The 24,584-nt window shown below is 36.8% G+C and overlaps 1 protein-coding gene across 4 annotated transcripts in view; it reads left to right on the top strand.

Annotated features, from left to right (window-relative positions):
* The window catches only part of CUL4B (cullin 4B), a 45,355-nt gene that overhangs the window by 10,053 nt on the left and 10,718 nt on the right, over nt 1-24,584 (top strand). Inside the window, exons 1-15 of one of the 4 annotated variants that reach the window (XM_070365386.1) lie at nt 2,563-2,690; nt 3,443-3,988; nt 6,044-6,159; nt 15,250-15,354; nt 15,939-16,007; nt 16,801-16,874; nt 17,785-17,947; nt 18,225-18,314; nt 18,554-18,636; nt 19,258-19,325; nt 20,795-20,913; nt 21,512-21,704; nt 22,757-22,861; nt 23,353-23,463; nt 23,920-24,011. In XM_070365386.1, coding sequence (XP_070221487.1) covers nt 2,663-2,690; nt 3,443-3,988; nt 6,044-6,159; nt 15,250-15,354; nt 15,939-16,007; nt 16,801-16,874; nt 17,785-17,947; nt 18,225-18,314; nt 18,554-18,636; nt 19,258-19,325; nt 20,795-20,913; nt 21,512-21,704; nt 22,757-22,861; nt 23,353-23,463; nt 23,920-24,011 — 1,962 coding nt within the window. In that variant the 5' untranslated portion in view covers nt 2,563-2,662. Of the gene's footprint in view, nt 1-2,562; nt 2,691-3,442; nt 3,989-6,043; nt 6,160-15,249; nt 15,355-15,938; nt 16,008-16,800; nt 16,875-17,784; nt 17,948-18,224; nt 18,315-18,553; nt 18,637-19,257; nt 19,326-20,794; nt 20,914-21,511; nt 21,705-22,756; nt 22,862-23,352; nt 23,464-23,919; nt 24,012-24,584 lie in introns of those variants that run through there. The other 3 variants (XM_070365387.1, XM_070365384.1, XM_070365383.1) reach the window with 3 other exon arrangements.

Genomic DNA, 24,584 nt, shown 5'->3' with positions numbered 1-24,584 from the left:
TGTGCCATAAAATGTAAATGTTAAATTTTTTAAATTACATAAATTACATATCCATAATAAGATGTGCTAAATATGTAAGAACTGACCTGGACAAAATAAATTAAGGTTGTAAAATGTCAAAAGGAAGATTTTTATTAATCAAAAAGAAAATAATATTTTCCTCTAAATCTCACTTAAGGATATTTCACAGAAAACTTAACTAGTAGGTTAGGTACTGGGTCATTCAAAGTGAGCCTAGAGCTCAAGAGCCAAGTATCTGTGCTTTTAGAGCTAACATGTAACACGGAAGACTGAAGGGCTTAGATAACCACATCAGATTGGGAGCTATTATTACAGCCACATAGTTGAATATTAACAGGACTCAGCTATCCTGTATGTTAGCATAAAAGCTTATCTTTGTATGGCACTAAGATTTGTAATTTTTTAAATAGCTAGCACTTCCATACATCCTTCTAAGGAATATAATTACATGAATTGGAACATAGCCTTTTTTTTTTTTTTTTTTTGTCTTGAAAGGTCCCTGGTTAAACTGCAAATCCTCCTAGAAAGGGTACTACTTTGAGCTATTATCAGTTGGCCCATCCATATAACCTTCTAAGGAATATAACTACATAAATGAGAATGACCTTTATCATTAAGTCCTGAAAATTGGCCAGTTAATCTTCCCTTATGAAGACATGGTGTTGTTTTATTCTCATTCAATGAAAAATTCAACTCAATAAGTATTTACTCTGCGTTTACAGTTGTTCAGCACCGTGTGAAATGTGAGACACAATAAGGGAGGGTTTAATATTTTGGGACACCTTCTCTGGCCTTAAGAGCTTACAAGTCTCATATTGGGCAAGAAGAACAACATGGCACATTCAAAACAAATAGGAGCCCATCTTTCCCCTTTGAGGCCTCTTATCTCTCTTCTCTGTGGCCCTGGGCCCTAAGTTCCATTAGAGCCTTGCTTTCAGCCTGTTGTCATCAAACCGCACAAAGCTGGATAGTGGCCCAAGGTGGTACCTTTTCTAGGAGGATTTGCTTTTTAATGAAGGACTTTTTAAGACAATAAATAAAAAGTGGAACTGTGTAAACAAAATTAGAAAACTGATTTATTCTTAGGATTCTGATTTGTCTATCTCAAACTATACAATACAAACTGCTTTTATTCCCTCACAGTCCCGTTACTACCCTGCTTTTAAAAGCCCAATTTGGTCTCCATACTGTCTACTTTGGCCTGCAGGGTAGACTCCAAAATTTTTAACTTCACCTGCTAGGCATCCTTGAGCCTCATCTTTCTTACTTCCAACCAGACATACTACTTTCCAGCCTCACTGCATTTTTCATATTTCCACCAGCAGGCCAGGTCCTTTCACAACTGCCCGCTTTGCCCGTTTCCACTGCCCAGGGTGCCTTTCAGTCCTCTGCCCTCGTCTTTTTTGGCAACTCCCTCTTTGAGACCCAGCATAAACTTCAATTCCTCTGTGAAGCTCAAACTATTCTAGACTTGTCTCAAATGTCTTTCACCTGTTCCCACAGAACTTTGTCCGTTGGTTATAGTACTGTTATAGAAACTACTTTTGAAACTCTTCTCCCACTGCTTCTCAGTGACAGGACCTGGTATTGTGTCTGGCATACAAAGTGTTTCAGCACACGCTCCTTGAATGTTTCTGCAGTTAGGAAGAGCAACAGGTTGGCAAATTTAGTTTTGTTTGCCAGGTTCTCCTACCTCCCCTTCCACAATACTCTCGGGTTAAATAAAAACTCCCAACAGGGGATTTACATGGCTTATTGTAGTTAATGTAACCAAATTTAAAGGTTTGTTTTTAGGATTAATGTTTTAAAATTTGGGCTTGTGTACTATATTGGTAGAAAACATTGACTTTTACCGATATTGTTCTCTTAAAATGTCTGGAGAAATAACATGAACCAGGATTTCGTAAAAAGAAGTGGCTTTGTTTAGTCTGTAAATCACCGGGTTAACGGCTGATGGGAGTTGGAGCTGGGATTGGCCCTAGGAATTGTGCTAGAGGGACGTGTTAGTTACCTTCCTGTTTCTTGGCCTTAGAATGCACCCTTTTTAACTCTAGCCAGCCATCTTAGAGAATGCTTCCGGTAGGAAGGTAACAGGATTTGCATCTAGGTTACTGAGAAAAGTATCAAAACTCAGTATTGAGTCAGCGCTGTCCTTGACATGAAAGAGAAACAATGAATAGCTCAACTGAATGAAAAACTCATTTGTCTTCTTTGTATCTAAGCTCTTTTCCTGTCCTATCTTAACATCATAACATCCTCCCTAGCATCAGGCATAATGGCATGACTATGTTTTCCTCCATTTCGAGTTACTCCTCTGGCCTTGCAACCCCTCCTTATTCCTTTATCTCTTTCAAAGTTTCTATTCTCCGTTCCTTTACTTTTACTCCCTCCCTCCCTCTTATTTTCCCAGCAAGCTCACCCCGCCCCTCACCGTCACCACCTTCCCTCCCCTGCAGACTCCTTCCCGCTCCTTCTCCCGCCACCACCCCTCCCTGCCCGCCTCGCATTCAGGAAGCTCCAATCCGGAGCTCCGAAGGTGTCTCGAAGGCCCGCCCCCTCCTTCCTTTCCCCCTTCTCTGCCCCCCCTTCTCCTCCCCCCCCCCAAGTCCTGCAGACCTGGGGGCTTCGGGATCTGGGCGCTATGAAAAGTGTCTGCCCAGTCACTTCCGGTAAGGGCGTTGCGGTGCGAAGCTTCCCGCGGGACCTTTTAGGAGAGGGTGGGAGTTATCGGTGGGCCGGGGGAGGAGAGTGCTGCCTAGGAAGGGGAGCTGGAGAGGGAGGGGTAGGGAGAGCGAGCGCGAGGGCAGAAGCGCGAGCGTCTCCGGCGCCTCAGTGGCCCCTTTCCCACCGCCTCCCCCTACTCCAGCTCCCCCGCCCCGCGGACGACTGCAGTGTTGCTCTCCACCCCCCCTTTCGCAGACTGACGCCGCGCCTCCTTCGGCGCCGCGTGACCGGAAGTGGCGCCATCTTTAGCCTCCTGTGCTATTGACAATAACAAGCTCCGGTTCTCTCCCCCTCCCCCCTCCCCTCAAGCACTGCATCTCCCCTCCCAGAGAGAGGGAGAAAAGGAGGAGGAGCTGCAGCCTCACAGACTTACTGAGTCGCTCCTGCAGAAAGGGGGGAGAGAGACTGAAAACCAGGGGAGGGGGACGGCACGGCCGTTTACCTGTCTGCCTCCTCATTCGCTCTCCCCCCTTGTTCTGCTCACTCCTGGTGTCAGCCTATCCTCCTTCCCAAACCCTCCCATTCCCCGGGTGGAGCCCCCCCTTCACTTTCCTTCTCGTCCTCTGTGTTTCTCCTCTCTTTATTCCCTTCCCCCTCTAGCATTGCCACCTTCTCTCCTACACGCACGCAGGCATATAAACGTAGGTTTTTGATGCTCGTCTGCCTGTTGACCCCGCTATTTTCATGTTTCCAACAGGTTTTTCTTCCCCCAATCCCTCAGCTGCTGCTGCTGCTCAAGAGGTCAGATCAGCCACTGATGGTAATACCAGCACCACTCCGCCCACCTCTGCCAAGAAGAGAAAGTTAAACAGCAGCAGCAGCAGTAGCGGCAGTAACAGTAGTAACGAGAGAGAAGACTTTGATTCCACCTCTTCCTCCTCTTCCACTCCTCCTTTACAACCCAGGGATTCGGCATCCCCTTCAACCTCGTCCTTCTCGTGCCTGGGGGTCCCAGTGACTGCTCCCAGCCACGTACCGATACAGAAGAAGCTACGTTTTGAAGAAAACCTGGAGTTTGTAGGGTTTGATGCGAAGATGGCTGAGGAATCCTCGTCCTCGTCCTCATCTTCACCAACTGCTGCAACATCTCAGCAGCAGCAACTTAAAAATAAGAGTATATTAATCTCTACTGTGGCTTCGGTGCATCACGCAAATGGCCTGGCCAAATCTTCCACCACCGTCTCTAGCTTTGCTAACAGCAAGCCTGGCTCTGCTAAGAAGTTAGTGATCAAGAACTTTAAAGGTAACCAGGGCTAAAATCCATGATCACGTACTCAGGATTTGACACTTGAGTGGTCACGTGCTCTATTTATGCTAATATGTTAAACAGTATAGAGGTGGCCTAATGTTTTATGCATAATCAATGAGGAGGAGGGAGGTCCTTTTTGGGTGGAGGGTTCATTCTCCGGGGGTGGTTAGTATCCTTCTGCTGAAGCATACACCAGGTATTTCTGTGCAGTATTTTGAGGTCTGTCTCAGCCTATTGTATCTGATCTGTTATTCTTCATAACATTGACAATCGGTATGATTGATCCGGATTTTACAGGTGAGAAATTTGTTCTCTAAAAATGTTTAATTATTTCAGGTGCATAGTGAACCTTGGCACTGCTGGGATTTTTATTTTTATCCTTCAGTAGGCCATATTATCTAGTCCCTAGAAATTCCGGTAGCAATAGTGATCTTTTCATGTTTCAAGAAGACTTTTGGTTAGATTTATAACGTTGAATACTACATTCTTGAAACTCATGGAAGCAGTAGTTGAAGAAAAGTATTTATGATCTGTGCATTTCTTTCCAAAGGTAGGGTTTGGAAGTGAAAAATACTGTATATACACAGAAGTAGTAACGCATCTATTTTTTTTTTTTAATCACTGAAATGGGTTTTAAAGTACTGACCTGCAGCTTTTAGGAGAATTTGTTCAAGTTTTTGAGGTATGTGATTGAGAGTATTATGAATGCATTGATGCAAATATAAAATCAGCAATTTTGCATAATGTAATTGAGCTGAGTTACTTTTTAATCTATTGAGTGTGTTTCGGTTTCTCTGCCTGACTTTTTCAACACCCTAACTGGCAACTAATGGTAAAATGTTTATTAAGTGGAGAAGTCAAATGAATGAACTAAAGCAATATTGACCAGATCAGTGCCTTGTGACTAAATATTAGTATTGAGAAAATTAGATTCCCCGTGCTTGTATTTTCACCATTAGTGTAGAAATCAGGAATATGCTCTATTTTGTCTCAAGCAGAGGGTTGTTTATTTTTAACCTTTTCTTTTCCTCACTCCACTCCCACCTCCAGGCTCTCAAGTGTTGTAGTCTTTCTGATTTAATAGTAGACCTTTCTGAAGTAAATATGAATTGTAATTGACTAGTTTGTTCACTGTTCTACTTTAAATATATCAATTTAATAGCCAAGGATTTTTAAAGAGATGAGCTATGATCCTAATTGCATTTGTATACTGGTTTCAGAGATTTTGCTTGGGTTTTTGTTTCTCCCCCTCCTAAAATGGAAACACATTATTAAGGTATCTAGATGTTCTAATAAAAAAAAAACAATTGCTGGTCAAGGAAGTTTAAATTAAAGCCTGGATTAAGATGTTCCTGTTCATTCTGAAAGTGCTACATAGGTTCTGGAGTTATCAGGATGTTTTGATTTTTTTTTGTATTTCATTCTGCTCATAAATGTAGTTTAAATTAAAACATGAATTAAGATGTTTCTCTCCACTTCTGTAGATGGTACATAAATATGAGAGTCAAAAAGACCTGAGTTAGAATCCCAGTTTTGCCATTGACCATCTGTGGTGACCTTGGGCAAACTTTAGTAAAGGAGTCTTCCAGCGTCAGTTTCCTTAGTTGCAAAATAAGGATAATAATACCATCCTTAGGACATTATTATGAAGATTAAGATGTTTATAAAGTACTTTGTATATAGCAGGCACTCAGTATTTTAAATCTCAGGTACAAAATTCATGTTGACTTAGGTTTTACATATGATAGAATAGGATCAGGATTAGTTTTATCTGTCATTTTCAGATTTTTATCTTTTGAGGCAATTCAGACAATAGAAAAAACTCTCACCTTCAGTTTTAATAGGTGAGATAAAATGACTTACACAGTGTTCTGGCATTTGAAATTTTATTACTAAGCCTAAATATAATGGTTACTTTAATAATTAGGTATGATAATTATAAACATCACAATTAACGTTTGGAGAGCAATAATACTAGTAGTTTATGGATCCTTTTGTTAGTATATCTTGCATGTTATTCTGATTATCAACCTTTTATATATCATCTAGATAAGCCTAAATTACCAGAGAACTACACAGATGAAACATGGCAGAAGCTGAAAGAAGCAGTGGAAGCTATCCAGAATAGTACTTCGATTAAGTACAATTTAGAAGAACTCTATCAGGTATGTATACATGTGGATAACCAGATTTGGTTAGCGTAAATGGAGGTGCAGTGCATATGGAGTTTATTTTCCGAAATGGGTGCTTATGTAGATTTTTGGTTCCCTTAATTAATTATTAATGTATTATCTTGATTTAATGCATGCACTGTTTTATACACAGACCATATATTCCTGCATCAACTGTGGCTACAGTCTGATTGGTATAAATTGGGCTTATCTTGGACCCTTCTAATTAGGATTTACAGTTAGGAGTACCTTGGTATAGTAAGTTTTACCTGTAATAGAAACCTATAGCTTTGATCCCAAAGATAATTTCTGGTGACATTTTCTGTTGTGATACTAATTGCTAAGTGGTGTTACCTATAGGAAAGGCCTCAAGAAATGCCATATACTTTATTCTACCTCTTTCCTGTTAACATGCTTTTGTCATTTATTTCTCTTCTTCATGTTTGTCTTATCTCTTGGCCTACAAGACACACCTTAGCCCCCAAAATGAGCAGCAGGTTGTTCATCAACTTGGTCTAAGGTTCAGATTTGTTTCTTTTGCTTAACAAATGGATCTGTCATTGAAATGTTTAACTTAAAAATACAGTTACTGATTTAGACTTCTTGTTACCAAGATACTTTGCCCTACTGTAGTTTTGCCACAACCAATTCAAGAAGTTACTTTCCATTCTGGTGTCAACAGTTTCATATTTTTAAAAAGTGCTGCACAGTCTAATGGCTTGAGTTTTTGTATTGATGAGTACCTTGTAAAAAATTATGTTGGTCCAGTTTATCAAAATTTGTAGTTTTCATCTATTCATTTTAGTTGTAGAAGTAGTATGGTGATGGACAAATAGTGGATCAGGAGTCAAAAGACAAAGGGATCTAGTTTTGGCTGTATTAGCTTGCGATCTTGGGCAAGGTATTAAACCTCTCTCAGCTTCTGTTTCCTCCTATGTAAACAGGGGGAAGAACTGCTGTATCTATTTCACCAAGTTGCCCATAAGACTCAAATAAGATGTTTGTGAAAAATACCATGAAGCACTATATAGAAATATCAGTTGATGTTATCGCTAGTTATTTCATAAGCCACAGTATGATTTTTTTACTTACAGTGTGTCGATTGAGATCACCAGTTTCTGTTGCTATTTAAATAAAATATATCAGTACATGCCAAACTCTCAGAATGGTGCCCCCTGCATAGTAATAATGCTGAATGGTACACACAAGTGTCAGGTAATAGTAGTAGTACTAAGGTATTACTGAGGATAAGCCCACCTCATTTGGCTGTGTTGGTACATTACACATGTGGATCCTGAGTTGTACAATAATAAAGGTAGAATTGCAGTTAGACTTGAAGCAGTTAATGTGGTCCAGTGTCTTTTCTTCATATAGTGTCTTTGATAGCCTACAAAGTAGGGTTATCTTGTTTAAGCATTATAGAAAGACTTTGTGAACTAGATAAGATAGTAGTTATTATCCCCACTCTATGAGGAAATGAAATCTCAAAGGGACTCTGCACTGGAGAGCATATTGGCAGAGCAGGGGACTTAAACTGAGATGCCCAAATTTTTAGTCCAGTGCATGCATTCCACATGCCTCTGTAGTGCAGTGTTTGAAGCAAATAAATAGTCTTACTTTAGGGGAAAAAACTCTGTCATCAGAGAAGGTAATTTTTGTTCATACATGCATGTGTATGGTGTTTCTTTGGATATGCTGGCATACAGCTTTAATGTCAGTAATGTGTTATATATTTCATGTTTATAACATTTAGTTTCTAGTTTTTAATTTTATTTTTTAATTGGTGGAAAATTGCTTTACAGGGTCGTGTTGGTTTTTGCGGTACAGCACAAATCAGTCATAATTATATATCCATGTGTATATATACAGAAGGCCAGACAGGGCTCCCTGTATTATGTAGTAACCTCCCACTATCTGTCTGTTTTACACATGATAGTGTACGTATGTCAGTGCTACTTTCCCAATTCATCCCGCCCTCGCCTTCCCCTGCTGTGTCCACAGGTCCTTCTCTACTAGGTTCGTCCACTACCATTTTTCTAGGTTCAGTGCCTTAATATACGATGCTTATTTTTATCTTTGTGATGATTGTAGTTGCTAATGAACTCTATTTACTTTACTTTGAATATTTTTCTGCAGCTTATGAGTTAAAAACTATTTTCCCTGGTAATTTTTTTTTGGCCATGCAATGTGGTTTGTGGGATCTTAGTTCCCTGACTAGGCGTCAAACCCGCACCCCTACAGTGGAAGCATGGAGTCTTAACCCCTGGACTGCCATGGAAGTCCCTTTTCCTGATAAACTGTTTCTGTTAAATCTCTTTATGTTTCAGGAGCTCATAGCTCACATTTTTTGTGTGTTTTTCCTTTCTTATACTTCAGAATTTCTATCTGGTGTTGTTCAGTTGCATTTCTTTAGCCTAAAATCAGTTACAACTTTTCACTATTAGCATTTTTAATAATACTTTACAACTTCTGCTATAATAAATTTAAAAGCATTTGTTTCTAGCTCTTTTGTTGTTTTCCACCTTAATTTTGTAAATGTTCCTTTGGATTGTTCTCAGATTATATTGAGATGTTCAAGTTCAAAAAAGAGGATAAAAATTAAATTATTTCATACCATCTGGATTTCAGGTGCTTGTTTGATTTTTTAGTGGTTGAAATGTAATTTAAAAGTACTGTCCTAAAATTGGAAAAATATAGAAATATGTAACATATCAAACAAAAGTTCTCCAGACTCCTCATTCCCCACCTCTCTCTCTATCCTTGATGTAAATACTTATTTGGCATATGTCTATGCAGAACTTTTTTCTATGAATGAAAAACCATTTTGCTTTAAAGCTTAAGCATGGAAGTCTTCCCTAGTGTAGATTGCATATACTTCCTCTTAAGTTTTTAATTTCTAGAAAAGAACTTGCTGTTCTGAGTATATTTGCAATAAGTAAATGTCATCCTTTAAAAGTGATTCAAAGTGAGACTTATCCTTCCTCCACAACCTTGAAATCCTGTAAGAGGGAGGCAGTGGTTCATGTTGTTTTGGTTTGGATATTTTTGTTTGTTTGCTTATTTGTTTTTTAATATTTATTTATTCTTCATTGTGGCATGTGAACTCTTAGTTGTGGCATATGAGATATAATTCCCTGACCAGGTATGAAATTTGGGCCCTCTGTATTGGAAACACGAAGTCTTAGCCACTGGACCACCAGGGAGATCTCTGCTTGTTTATTTTTGGTTGATGACAGATAGGAGTATGGTTAAATGCACTGACTTTTGAGTTGATCAGCCTGCCTTAGATTAGAGATCTGCAACTCACGATAACTTTGGGTCAGTTACTTCTCTAAGCCTTGGTTTTCTCATTTGCAAAACAGGGAGACTAACACTACCTGTATAGCATGGTTGTAAATAAATACTGCGAGAAAGTACTTAACTGCACAGCCTGCTATATGTCTGTGTCATCGATGATGATAATGATAATAGTATTTGAGTCTTTAAAAAAAGATATCTTTATTTTGAGATTACATTGTATTATACAGCTCTAAAGCCACACATTTTTAAATTCTAAATCCACACTAGGCCAGAACAGCTGGCTGATAAATAGATTACATTCCAAAGGTACATCAGAAAACCTCATTAGCCAAACTGAAAAAATAATAGAAAAAGAGAACTGTCTAGGAACAGTGTCCCCCTGCACTTCTCAAGAATGTGTCTTGTTTTTACATGTGGTATCTTAATAGTTGGAATCTTGGTTTTAGTGTGTGACTTTTTTTACTAAGTAATATTTTAAGTAATGGGATTATTTTCCTCATATTCTCAGCCTTGCGTGAGTAGCTGTGTAGTGTTGTTGGGGGTTTTTTGGATAATTTTATTTATTTATTTGTTTTCGGCTGTGCTGGGTCTTCATTGCTGTGCCGGTATTTCTCTAGTTGGGGCGAGCAGGGGCTTCTCTCTAGTTGCAGTGCTCAGGCTTCTCATTAAGGTGGCTTCTCTTGTGGAGGACATGCTCAGTAGTTGTGGCGCATGGGCTTAGTTGCTCCATGGCGTGTGGAATATTCCTGAATCCGGGATGGAAGCTGTGTCTCCTGCTTTGGCGGGCAAATTCTTTACCACTGAGCCACCAGGGCAGCCCCTGTGTAGTGTTTTTAAATCAGCTGCCTTTTTTGGAGCTGGCTGGTTATTTCTATATGAAAGTGTTACATTTATTCTTAATATAAATGTCTAGTTCTTATCTTTGAAGATAAGTTTAGTTCCTACTTCAGATCTGATGAAAATAATTCATTAATAATGGAAACTCTGGTTTGGTTTGCTTCTTTTGAAATAAATATTAAATAACGAGCCAATTAGTGATTGTAAATGAATCAGTTAGTGATTTATTAATCTAGCGGATGGCCACAATACTAGAAAGAAATAGTGCATCCATCCAAGTGTAGTTTATTTCCCATTGTAAAATGGGTTTCTTAAGCAGTCATTGGATGTGGGAGACTAGGTAGAGTCTTAGCAGAGGTCATTATTCTGTATTGATCACTAGCTATTGTGTTCTGTAAGTTTAACTGTTGATATTTTTAAGCTTAGTCTGTCACATTACTATTACTCCTGTTTTTACTGAATTGTTAATACTATCCCTGCTATTTATCCCAATTACAAATTCTTAGTCCTTGATAACTTGTCTTGGGTGTTTTTACTGGATGTAAAAAGAAAAATAATTTAGGTTTTATTATTTGGCTTCCTTCCTGCAGTTCTCAGTTTTTGATATATTTTGATCATTTTATTTTAGCCATTTTTACTAGACATAAAAAGAGATAATTTGGGTTTTATTGCTGTATCAGTTGAAAAGTTTTGTGATGTGCTTTTTCTTTTTCTATTTAAGCATATGGTTTGAAAAATAAGCCCCAACTCATTAGATTAGCGACCAGAGTTCAGCACCCTGGAGGGAATTGAATCTTTCTTAAGTGTCTCTTGTTGCTGAATCAGAAAATTTTCTAGATTTCCTCCCTTACCATTAATTTTTGCATTCTTTATTTTTTATCCTTGTTTTAATCCTCACTTTTTTAATTCTAATCTTCTTAACCTCATTTCCACTCTGCATCCTAAATGAGAGCTTATGTGCCTTTGCTGTTTCTTAAATCTTGTATTCCATAAAGCATCAAATTTCAGGAACTATGGTTTTGCATTTCATTTGCTACACATTTATATTTTCTTTGGAGTTTTGTTTGTTTGTTTTTCTTCAGATAAACATGTTTCTGATGCAACTTGGAAGAGGCTGGGATTTGGAACAATAAAAGTTAAAACCTTATTAAAATGTTCTTATTTTATAGCTGACACCTGCAAAAAGGATTTAAGGCAGCATATTTAACTAGTGATTGGGAGCTTAAATAAAAAGATAGGTTTATTTAAGAGTCTAATAGAATTATCTAGATTGTTTAATATAAATAGTTACCTGTGCAATGAGGTTATATTAGTAATAATTATACCAGATCAAACTTCCAAAGATTTCCAGAGTGTTTAGTGAAGTGTAAAATAATACATTTCTAAAATTCCTTTTCAAAGATCTGGAATAAAATAGTTTACCTCAAACTCCTAAGTGGTCATTTAACTCTTATTCGTATTTCTGTCCCAGCACCTAACAGGATAGAGTTCTTAGTAAACACCCGATTCTTCTTGAGTCAGTGACTGTTTACTATGTGCAAAGCTAGAAATGCCATGGACATATAGAGATCACTTAGTCCTTGCCGCTGAGGTCTTTATATTCTAGTAGGCTCATGAAGTTAGTAGTTCATGACCAGCATTTTTTTTTTTTTAAGAAGTAAAATAGAAAATATCGGAGTAGGTCACATATAGTAATGGTAAGTGCAGCTTCATGAAGATATTGTTTTGTTTACATAAATTTACTTTATGTGCAATGGATTGTGACATAAAATGTATTTCTTAACTGTGGCTTGTCAAAAACTTTTGGAAGCCACTGTTTTAGGCACACATGATTGTTCCAAACAAACCTTGCTTGAAAGTGAGTAAAGCAGAGTATTGAGATCACGGCGTGTATGGAAGATTATAAACAGACATGAGAGTAAATAATGGTAATACTGAACCTTGAATTCCATGCTAGAAAGTATGATGGTGGGAAAGATAGTGTTTTATTGGGGGAGGCAAGTACTTACATTTTTTGAATATTTTATATATTCATCTGGCTCAAAACCCAAAAAAATATTAGAGAGCATGTAGTGAAAAGTTTCACTTCCACTCCAACCTCCCTCCCCCAGCAAACAAATGTTATTAGGGGTATCATTCCAGAAATGTTTCATATGTGCAAAAACAGCTCTGTGGAGGTTTTCTCAATTTTCTTTTATATATATATAAATGACAGTTGACCACCATCCAGCACCACACCATTCAGTCCTTTGTATTTTTTTATACCTGTTAGGGAATTTCTCCATAACAGTACCTGAAGAGCTTGATGGAAAAGTTCTTAAAGATGGAAAATTACTGGATCTGGTCTATATGTTAAGCAGTCAAGGCTAAATTAGAGACTAGCAAGGGGTTCTGTTCCATCTTTATCTTCAAAACTCACCTTAGATCCTCCTGCCTTTGCCTTACCTTCTTTTATTGCTTCTAATAACTTAAGCCTGGTGACAGAGGATGAGATGGTTAAATGGCTTCACCAATGCAATGGATGTGAACTTGGGCAAACTCCAGGAGATGGTGAGGGACAGGGAAGCCTGGTGTGCTGCAGTCCATGGGGTTGCAAAGAATCGGACACGACTTGGTGACTGAACAACAAGGAACAATCTTAAACCACTCTCCAGCTAAGCACACGTGAAGCCGTATGCATATAATGTGCGTGCACATGCAATTAATTGCTCGGTTGTGTCCAATTGTTTGCAGCTCCATGGACTGTAGCCTGCCAGGCTCCTCTGTCCATTGAGTTCTTCAGGCAGGAGTACTGGAGCGGGTTGCCATTTCCTACTCCAGGGTATCTTCCCAACTCAGGGATCGAACCTGCATCTCTTACATCTCCTACATTGGCAGGTGGATTCTTTACCATTGCTCCACCTGGGCCCAATTCTCTGTTTCTCACTATTCCCATAAGCTCTTTATCCACGTCCCTCTGGGTCTTTGGAACTCCACCTCATTACTGCTGCTCAGCAAGCCTTTCCTGACTTTTCCCTGCCATAAAGATTGAGTTAGAGACCTCACCTCTATGTTTATCCCCATCATAGCTCCTAATAGTGTGTTGTAATTACATATCTTCTGACCGGTTTTCACTTTATGCTGTAAGCCCCTTCTGTGTGGGGGACACATTGCTAGTTATAAGTACATTAGTTTTTTGAATATTATATTCACCTGGTTTAGAGCCCAGGTACAAGAACATACAGGTACATGAGCCCATGGTGTGGTCTCTTTCTGTCATTAAGGAGAGTTGGGGGCCAGCTCTCCTTAAAAGATACAGTGTTGATTCAGTGACAAGTCAGTATGGTATGATTGTTGATAGTGCCATACGAGTCATTGGTAGCTGAGACAGTTAAGGAAAGCTTATTGGAAGAAGTGGAACCTAGCTGAGTAGTAAGGGAATGTGGTATCCCGTATGAGAAGATAAATAGGTGGGATGAGAACTAATGTATGGAAGAAGGTATCACAGCAGAAGGGAATGGTAGAGGTAGGACTTGGAGAAGTACTTGAAGTGGGAAATGTGAAGAAGATTCAGTACAAAGACAATTTAAGCAGGGAAACAAGAAATGCTGAGAAAATCATTCAAAAGGAACACCAAGATACAATAAGAAGACTACTAAAGGAGGAAGAGAGAGAGTCCATAGGGGCACATTGTGAACCAGTCAGGCACATGAAATAAACGCACTCTTAGACATTTGTGGCCTGACCCAAGGCCCCGTCGTAAGTGGTGGCCAGCAGGAACTTAGCTTCCTTATTCCTCTTGAGCTGCTGGATCTAAGTGGTCTGCTACTTCCTGGTAAGGTGTAGCACCTTTCCTCCTTTGGTATAAGTGCTTTCATTTAAGCTTTCTTTTCATTTATGAGTTTATTTGCTGGACCTGCATGCTGGGAATATGACTTCCAACTACGTATTTATAAAATTCCAATCCAACCAACAGGACTTGGATGGTCCCTTAGAGTCAATTTTAATGAAAATTTTGCCTTCTGTTATGGTAAGAAAGAAATCCTGGTGTTAAGTATTTAAGTCTTTACTAGTTGGAATTATAGATTATTTCAGAGTTCTACCATGCCTGTTGTATTAAATTTGAAAGTCTTTTGATACACCTAAGAAGAAATTCAGTGAAATCTCAGTTTTGTCCTTTTGGGATATGACTATAAAAGACCAATCCAACAATTGAGAAGAAATAAAAATTCAGTATTTCTTTAGTAATTAATATTTATTCCATTGTGCAAAATTTAAAACATCTTTATTTAAATATTCTTAAGCTGCAGTGTTGGAGACAAACCCTTGTATAATTATTTCATTCTTATAATACTGCTTGCAACAAATTCTGCATTACTCTGTTCAGGAAAACCAAAGAAAGTATAAATAAATTTAAATTAAGTGGTAGTTGGACTGCCCAGTGAAAGTGAAAGTCACTCAGTCGTGTCCAACTCCTTGCAACCCCATGGACTATACAATCCATGGAATTCCCTAGGCCAGAATACTGGAGTAGGTAGCCTTTCCCTTCTCCCAAACCCATTTAATAAACAATTGGTGAAATTATTTCTCAAACTCAAAATGGAATTCTGCTTATGAAAACAATTAACATTTTTATGAATAAGACAGAATTTATATGTAGCAGTTGTTATAAATTCAGTGTCTTTACAAGTGGAGAATTTAGCTTGATTCCCCCCATACTTAAACTGTACGGCCAGAATAAACAGATTTGGGGAGGGGTGGTATACTGCACTGGTTATGAAAAAAGTTCACTAATTGCACTGATATTTGGTTGTTTTACCTTGTGTTTTAAATGGATGAATAATCCTTTTTAATAAGTTGACATGGTAGAAATAACAAGTAATAGGAATTAGATGTAAATAATCAAGAAATATATATACACAGACACACACATTCACTCCTTAAGAAAGTATGTGTTTAATTTTGCAGGCTGTGGAAAATCTCTGTTCTTACAAGATTTCTGCGAACTTGTACAAACAGCTGAGACAGATTTGTGAAGATCACATCAAAGCACAGATTCATCAGTTCAGAGAATATCCTTTTAAAAACAAAAAAGTATTTTTTTGTTTTATTGTATTTTCATCTTTTCTTCCCTCCGTCCCTCACTTTTTAAACCAGCTTAAAATGGAAAGCCTATGTTTTGTAGATTTGTTGTTTTTTGTTCATTTTGCCTCTAGGGAAACAAAAAAGCAAAATTTCACTTTTTACCTCTAATTAGGGTCCAAATCTACATTGTACCACTAATGTAAATAAAATTTCTTTATGTCTTTACTCTTATTGTCCTAACAAATTTCCATTTGAGGAAAGATAATCAGGAAATAATAAGCTGAAAACACAATGGCTCAATTATATCTAAGACTTGCTTTTTGTTGTTTTGTTTTGACCTTGTGGCACGTGGGTTCTTCCTTCCCAACCATAGATTGATCAAACCCACGGCCCCTGGAGTGAAAGCAGTCTTAACCTATAGTTAAATAGGTTAATAGATAAATAGTCTATAAGTACTATTTAGTTTCATTTAGTATGTAGGGCTTTCCATATTTAAGACAAATGTGCTCTTAAACATTGCATGTATTACTTGTCCTAAGCATTTTTAAAATATCCTTAACGTGTATCTCACAGACTCTTTGGATAGTGTTCTTTTTCTCAAGAAGATTGATAGATGTTGGCAGAACCATTGTAGACAGATGGTAAGATGGAAAAAAGCATTACATTTCAGTTAAATATTGTAGTTAAAATAAGTTTCTTCAAATACAAGAATATTAGTTTTAAAAGTTTTGCAATAGGGGGACTTAAAACTAATTTTGGTTGAGTTTTCTACTTAAAATGTAAAGTTATGGGTAAACCAGTATTTTAGAATGACTTATACCTTAGAATCATTTTTATTTTTGTAGCACTATAAATAAGTGTTACATTTTGTGTCTTAATGGCTATCCCACCTGTTATTTGGTTACCTAGCAAAGTGCCTGCTGGTCCTGCACTTTAGCTTATTCACATCACAACCTTTCCTTTTTCCCAATCTGGTATTATTTTAAACCTTATATTCTGCAAGTTAAAAATCTTAAAATCCATCCCACACACCCAAAATCCCACGTATACAATTGTAAGACAGTTTCACCCTGAGAACTGTTGCTGAGGAAAAATTATATGCCCCTTGATTCTGTTTTGATTTTTAGTTAATTTTCAAGTTGCAGAGAAGTCATAGACCATTTTAAGTGTCTTTTTTTTTCCTACAAACTACAGCAAGAGTTAAAATTTGTCATAGACCATTTTAAGTGTCTTTTTTGTCCTAGAAACTACAGCAAGAGTTAAAATTTATTAATAGTTTAATTAAAAATGGTATGGGCATATTCTCAGATGTGTTAATCTGTATGTTTGATCCTAGTAGTCTAGTATATATACAAGTAAACCGTGCAGTCTTATTTTATAAAATATTTCAGCTTCACAACATATTAAAAATTGATTTCTTTTTTTCATTGACAGATCATGATCAGGAGCATTTTTTTGTTTCTGGATAGGACTTATGTTCTTCAGAATTCAATGCTACCATCCATTTGGTAAGGATGCAAGAAAAAAATTATGAAAAGATTTGTTAACAAATCATAGTCAAATCTTAATTACACTAATAGAAGAGAGTAAGTAATACAGGGAATAGTCTAAAAACTCACATTTAGCTTCTAGACTTGTATTTATAGCAGTTTTACCTTCTTCTTTATGAAGAAGTTTTTTTGTTAGCGAAAGGATTGAAGTTTGCTCTGGACTGTTTGAATATGCATCATTTTGTTGCCGATCAAGAGTTCACTCATTATCTTTTAACATTATTAGGGAAAATTCCATGTATACACAAAAATAGAAGAGTATAATGAGCTGTTGCCCCCACCATGTGCCTAGCGTTTACCTACAGCAATTATCAGAATTCACTGATTTTTGAGTACTGAAGGCAGATGACAAATGAGCAATTAAGCCTTCATTACGAGTACAGTGAAGACCATTTTATAGCTTTGAACTAATTTTCTCTCTTGATTTGACCAAGGAAGAAATCCACCAAAGGAAATAAATCAATAAAACTTAGTTATAGAGGAAGATGGGAATTTAGCTTCAGTTCTCATTAAAGACAATGAGTTTCCTGTATGCTTTAATCTAATAATATTATTTAAAATTAAATATGTGGGTTTTGTACTTTTACAGTTGTTGCTTCAAAGCCTGGAACCCTAATTAACATGTGGTGAGGGACTTCCCTGGTGGTCCAGTGGCTAAGACTCTGCGCTCCCAATGCAGGGGACCTGGGTTTGATCCCTGGACAAGGAGCTAGATCCCACATGCAGCAACTAAGACCCAGTGCAGCCAAATTAAAATAAATAAATGATTAAAAAACAAAAAAAACATGTGGTGAGAAGTCAAGCAAGCTTCTCCAGAAGTGGTATTGTTTTAAATTAATTTAGATTTTGTGTATTTTTTTTATTTTAGGGACATGGGACTGGAGTTATTTAGGGCTCATATTATAAGTGATCAGAAAGTCCAGAATAAGACAATTGATGGCATTCTTCTTTTGATTGAGAGGGAGAGGAATGGTGAAGCAATCGATAGAAGTTTACTCCGAAGCCTTCTAAGCATGCTCTCTGATTTGCAAGTAAGTTAACTACTTCACTTACTACAGAACTGATTGCTATACCTAGTCTGATGTTTAAAAAACAAACACAGAATTTCCTGGCGGTCCAGTTGTTAGAACTCCATGCTCTCACTGCTGAGGGGCCTGGGTTCAATCCCTGTTCAGGGAACCAAGATCCCACAAACCCCGTGGTGTGGCCAAAAAAACTTTAAAAAAGCCAGACTCATAATGCTATTCACATAGAGGGCATTCAGTAAGCATTTATTGAATAATTGAGCTTCTTTGTTACCCCTCCCAGATTTATCAGGATTCTTTTGAACAACGATTTTTGGAAGAAACTAACCGACTGTACGCAGCTGAAGGCCAAAAATTAATGCAGGAAAGAGAGGTATTTAAAAATCATGATGAATAAATCCACTGTGTCTCATAATAGTCCCTACTTTATAGAACGTAAGCTGCCCTTTCATTTATCTTCCAGATGTTATGCTGCTATAATTTTACATGTGATTTTATATATGATTCAACCCTGTCACATTTGACAGGGCTACTCCCAGGATCTTTTGGACTTGACATTTACTAAATGATTTATGGGGAGGAAAACAATATATGAAAAACTTATCTTTATAGGTTCCTGAATACCTTCACCATGTTAATAAACGTCTAGAAGAAGAAGCAGACAGACTTATTACTTACTTAGATCAGACCACCCAGTAAGTATTACACGCTCAGCCTAATAGCCTTAAACCTGTGCTGTGGAATCACTTAAGGCACTTTGGGCATCCCCAAGTGTTAGTAAGTATTTTCAGGTAAAACTTGAGACTTTAACAGTTGTTTTCATAATGCAAACTTCAGGTTGTTATTTTCCCTACTTAATTAGTTTAGTCAAGGGTTTGATTATTGGTTGTCCATATGTGTTTAGCATGTAATTAAAGAATAGTATTAGAAGCTAATGTGATCTTTGAAATCTTCAGGCTGATTAAAATTCAGCGAGTGTTCATAGGAGAAAGTATTTCTCTGCTTTCCTAAATATTACCAGCCAAGGAATTCCTATAAGCAGATAGATAAATACTTCCTAGTAAAAGCAGAGACGTTTAGGAAAAGCCAGCCATGGCAAGACCTTTTAAATATTTATTTTGTGATATACCAAAATTCTGAAATACACAGTGTTTTCCTTCTAGGCATAAAGTAGAGTAACTCTGAGCACAATAAATTTATACAGAAGAGTAGGAATATTGAAATAAAGTGAGCTAGTTAAATTTTTTATCCCCCAAGAGAGACTAAATTTTCAGCAAAATCAAATGTCTAGTTCTAAACTTTTTTTTTCCTTATAGGAAGTCATTAATTGCTACTGTGGAAAAACAACTTCTAGGAGAACACTTAACAGCGATTCTTCAGAAAGGTAATTGGCAATTTACAAATAAGAGATTACTTTTAAAATAGTAGCAAATAAGTTGAAACATTTTTAAAGCTTGCCTTTTTAAAGGTTTGATAGCAGATTACTGCATTCCTGAGGTAGGACACAAGGCTTTGTCCCTATTCATCACAGTAAACTTTCAGGAGGTGCCTCTTTCCTTAACTTAAAAGATACAAGAAGTGAGATGAGAGGAGTCTTAACCAACTCCAGTAAAGAAACAGTAGGAATTTGGGGATTCTTAATTTAATTTTTAAGGAATAATAATAAGGAAATAGTAAATATTAAGTATTTAATATTAAATTAAGTATATAAATATTAAGTATATTAAATATTAAATAATAAGGAAATGCATTCCTTTTTGCACTAAAGTGTTTTGTTTCTAGCATATAAAACCAAGCATTTCTATTAATCCTAAGTGATATATGAGTATACCCTAAATTTTACTTTAACAGTGTTACAAATAGGCAAAAGTCTTACCTTTCTCTCTAGCCATCTTTTGTATAAAATATCTTAGAACTTTAATGCAGTTATACTTTTATTTCATTCTGAAAATCAAATACTTTAGGACTTCATTTAAACTTGGCCTGCTACTGCTAAGTCACTTCAGTCGTGTCCGACTCTGTGCAACCCCATAGACAGCAGCCCACCAGGCTCTGCCGTCCCTGGGATTCTCCAGGCAAGAACACTGGAGCGGGTTGCCATTTCCTTCTCCAGTGCATGAAAGTGAAAAGTGAAAGTGAAGTCACTCTGTTGTGTCCGACTCTTAGTGACCCCATGGGCTGCAGCCTACCAGGCTCCTCCGCCCATGGGATTTTCCAGGCAAGAGCACTGGAGTGGGGCGCCAGTGCCTTTTTTATATACCACAGGCCTTATCCAATACTCTGAAATAAAACTGTGTACCGTAATGCAAATATAATATGGCTATTGCACATACAAGGTATTTGTAACATGTATTTGAAAGTGAAGTGAAAGTCACTCAGTCATGTCTGACTCTTTGCAACCCCCTGGACTATACAGTCCATGGAATTCTTCAGGCCAGAATACTGGAGTGGGTAGCCTTTCCCTTCTCCAGGGGATCTTCCCAACCCAGGGATCAAACCTGGGTCTCCTGCATTGCAGGCGGATTTTTTACCATCTGAGCCACAAGGGAAGCCCAAGAATACCATATTTACTCAGACCAATTTTTATAAGTTGGTTTATACATGTGATCTACTATGTTAAATGGTACAGACCATTATATAATTTTTGTTTTTATATAAGTTCCCTATATTTAGTTTTCACTTGGAAAGGTAATTATCTCTTTGAGTTTAATTCAAAGCACATCTCTATATTAAAATTCACAGACTAGTCATAGTTCAAACCAGTATCAGAATAATTTTAACTTCTTTTTCATTAAAATACCTGACATTTTTCTTCACTTTTTTTTTTTAAATACCAAATGTTTCAAAAATCAGGTTTAAATAACCTCCTTGATGAAAACCGAATTCAAGATTTATCTCTCCTGTATCAGCTCTTCAGTAGAGTTCGAGGTGGCGTTCAGGTTCTCTTACAACAATGGATTGAATACATTAAGGTATTAACCATTTTTTTTCCTCTGATGGCTTATAATCTGTACACCTAGAGTACATATGAATGTTTTCTTATTTGTTAGATCCTTTTGTTTTTCAAGTAATGGGAGTTTTGAGAGCAGTCAACCTGAGAATGATAGCCATGTGGCTAATTAACAATAAAACAGTTCTCTTCTTGATGTCTGATGTGATTTCTACCTCCAATAATTATAGTAGTGAATGTGGAAAAAGGAATAGGACTTTTTTAGGATCCAAATTTCTTGCCTTTGATCTTACGCTGAAGGCATATTGCCATTTTTTAAAAATTCAAGCTGACTTTAAAAGTGGGAAAAAAAACCCTAGAAACTTCTACAATAAGACCCCATTATGATATTTTGTACCCAGTGGCTGTTCCTTACCTTGTGATTATAGATGAGTGTCATCAGTCTGGATGTTTTATCACTTTATCTTTTCTTTTCTTGATTTCAGAACCTGCTTTATTGTATTTAATTTTTTGAAATTTTAAAGTATGTGGGTATGTGTATATACTTAAAATATGATTTGGGGGATTGTTTTCATTGCAGATAATTAAATTCTAGTAAAAACACATTTTTGTTTTTTTAGGCATTTGGTAGCACTATTGTAATTAATCCTGAAAAGGATAAAACCATGGTTCAAGAATTGCTGGATTTTAAAGATAAGGTTGACCATATAATTGATATCTGTTTCCTGAAGAATGAAAAATTTATCAATGCTATGAAAGAAGCATTTGAAACATTCATTAACAAAAGACCAAACAAGCCTGCTGAACTTATAGGTATTTTTCCAGTCCCTTTTCCCATTTAATGTTCTTCTTTCATAAGGCTTTGTATATTAACATCTTTGTGCCATGTCTTTCAATAACAATGAAATTTATTTCTAGTTGCTTAGTTGGTGGTTTCTAAGAAGCCAGATGCAAGGAGTAGTCCTTCATGCTAAAGAATATCTCAAAGCCCACATTATCAAACATGGTCTTTCTTTGTAAGACAGTACATCGAACCCTGTTTTCTTTTTATATATAAAAAGCTTGATAGCTGTTTTACAAGCCTAGAGCAATTTAGCGGTGGGACAGGGTACTTTTTCTAGAGGCCCACACACAGGAAAGGCTAGCACAAAATTACAGTTGCCAGTGAGAAAGAATGTTCAGGATGAAAATAAACCTAGGAATCTGGGCCTATTTAGAGTAGAGTGTGGTGTACTGCAGTTCTTCTCAGGTTTCCTCACCTGGGTCAGAGGAGGAGGTACCTGAGAAGATCCTTCACTAAAAGGATGAAATTTTGTTGGTTTACTATTTACCCTTAAATTTTTTGCAATTTTTGCCTCCTCTCTGTAATGTATCTGATTTGTTTCAGTAGAAAAGTAGTATTTCAGATTGCCTAGCATCAGTGTAAAATGAACATTCCAGAAGATATGCCATGTCTTTCAGTGACTTTGACTCCTGCACAAGGCTGTAAACACGTCCACCACCATCCCCCCACCAGAGTTTCCTTATCCCATCAGTATGGTAGAAAGTACATTAGGTCTGGAGCCAGAAGACTTGGGTTTGAGTTGAAGCTCTTATATTTTTTAACTCTGTGACACTGAACAAGTCGCTTGATCTCCCTGACTTTGGCAACTTTTTTTTTAATATAAATTTATTTTAGTTGGAGGTTAATTACTTTACAATATTGAAACATGTATAATATCATATATGGAAACTTTTAAAAAATGCATGTGTACATGTAAAACATTGAAATACTCAATATATCATACTCCTGTTTGGTATTTATAGTGACCAGTACCTCATGGGTACTGATGATCACTGAACAACAAACTTTTCCCCCATTTTAGCGAAGTATGTGGATTCAAAGCTTCGTGCAGGCAACAAAGAAGCTACTGATGAAGAACTTGAAAAAATGTTGGATAAGATTATGATTATATTTAGATTTATATATGGTACGTATTTTTTGTTTTAATATTGTTCTTTTAAAACAAAGCACTCAACAGAGAAACTGGCGAGTAAAATCAACCTATAAGGTATATTTACTTGTGGGTTAAATACTTAAAATTCTATTAAATTCCTTGCATTTAATTTATTGGGGTACTTGAGGAATGTTGCTTAATTGCCTTGTGCTCCGACTTTTCCACTATTAAGAGTCTTGAATTTTGCTCCTTATTTTAATCTCAGGAGTATTGATGCTAAAATTACTAGTCAACTAAAGCTTTTCTAAAGAAAAGTAAATTCAGTCTTAATTCTTTACAGCAAAGAAGTCTTGAAATGTCTGGCACAAAAATCTACCTCTAATGTTTCTTGTATTTAGCAAACTTGGATAAAACGTGTACATTTAAATGACTTGGGTTAATGGTGTGATTTATTAAGCACTTTGAGTAAATTGTGTCAAAACCTTATATTGGAATATAAGAGTTGTGTTTTATTACTTACATAGGTAAGGATGTTTTTGAGGCCTTCTATAAGAAAGATTTAGCCAAGCGCCTTTTAGTTGGGAAAAGTGCATCTGTAGATGCTGAAAAATCAATGCTGTCCAAACTTAAACATGGTATGTTTGTCATTCTCCTGGTCCTTTTCTTCTTTAATTTCTGAGAGAAAATATTAGCTTAATTTCTACTCTTTCAGTCAATTGCCTCTTTTGTCAGTCGTTGTAAGTTCATATGATTAAAAACGTAAATTGAGTAAGCTCATGAGGTTTCCAACCTATTTACATATGGAGAGCTGTCGTGATTTTTTAAACAATAAAACATTGTTCTTGTTTTTATCATTTGTATAAAATTTCCCATTTATCTTGTGCCTAAAAAGTAGATAAAGTTACTACAGGATTAAGATTTGACTCTGATTTAGTGGGGCATACACTTTGGGGTAAGGCTTTTTTTATTCTTATGAATACTTACAGACCATATTTCATCCTAAAGTATGTTTTACATTTCATGTTTTCAATTCTAAATTCTTTGTTTTTAACCACTTTAAAATATTGTAAATGTACAAACATCTTTACTAGAATGTGGAGCTGCTTTCACCAGCAAACTTGAAGGAATGTTTAAAGACATGGAACTTTCTAAAGACATCATGATTCAGTTCAAACAGGTAAAAGTGAGTTAAACTCTTAATTCCTCCAACTTAAATGTATTTAGTTATCTTCTTATTTTGGTTTGTACTGAAGAGGATAAGTAGAAACTTGTATTTGTTATATATACTTCATAGCAACTTAGATGATAGTCATGGTAGAAGAAAATAATCACCAATGAAATGTAAGTATATTTGACCTACTTCAAAATGTATTCTCAATATACTCCCAAAATAACACAAAAATAGAGATGAAATGTATTGAGCAGAAGAAGTCAGGACAGGAAAGGCTGTAGCTAGTGAAAACAGGGCTTCTAGCATCTTTTGATGTATCAAAAGATGAGTCTGTAGACAAATAGATGGAAGGATGAGTGAGCGAACGGGACATGAGGAAAGATAAGTAGATGGATGGAGGAACCAGTGGATGGAAAACAAGGTTAATGATAGACAAAAGGTGAGTGGATGGGATGGTTTGTGAAAGGGTAGATAGGTTGGTGAATGGTTGCTAAACACCAGTGACTGGCATGTGTTGGTGGGATTTGCCTTTTTCCTTTGTGGAATAGGAGTGTGGTCTGTTGCTAGGAAAGAGGTAGAGGGAAT

Source organism: Bos mutus, chromosome X (genome assembly GCF_027580195.1).
Source record: "Bos mutus isolate GX-2022 chromosome X, NWIPB_WYAK_1.1, whole genome shotgun sequence".
NCBI lineage: Eukaryota > Metazoa > Chordata > Mammalia > Artiodactyla > Bovidae > Bos > Bos mutus.
This window is presented reverse-complemented; position numbering and strand designations above follow the sequence as displayed.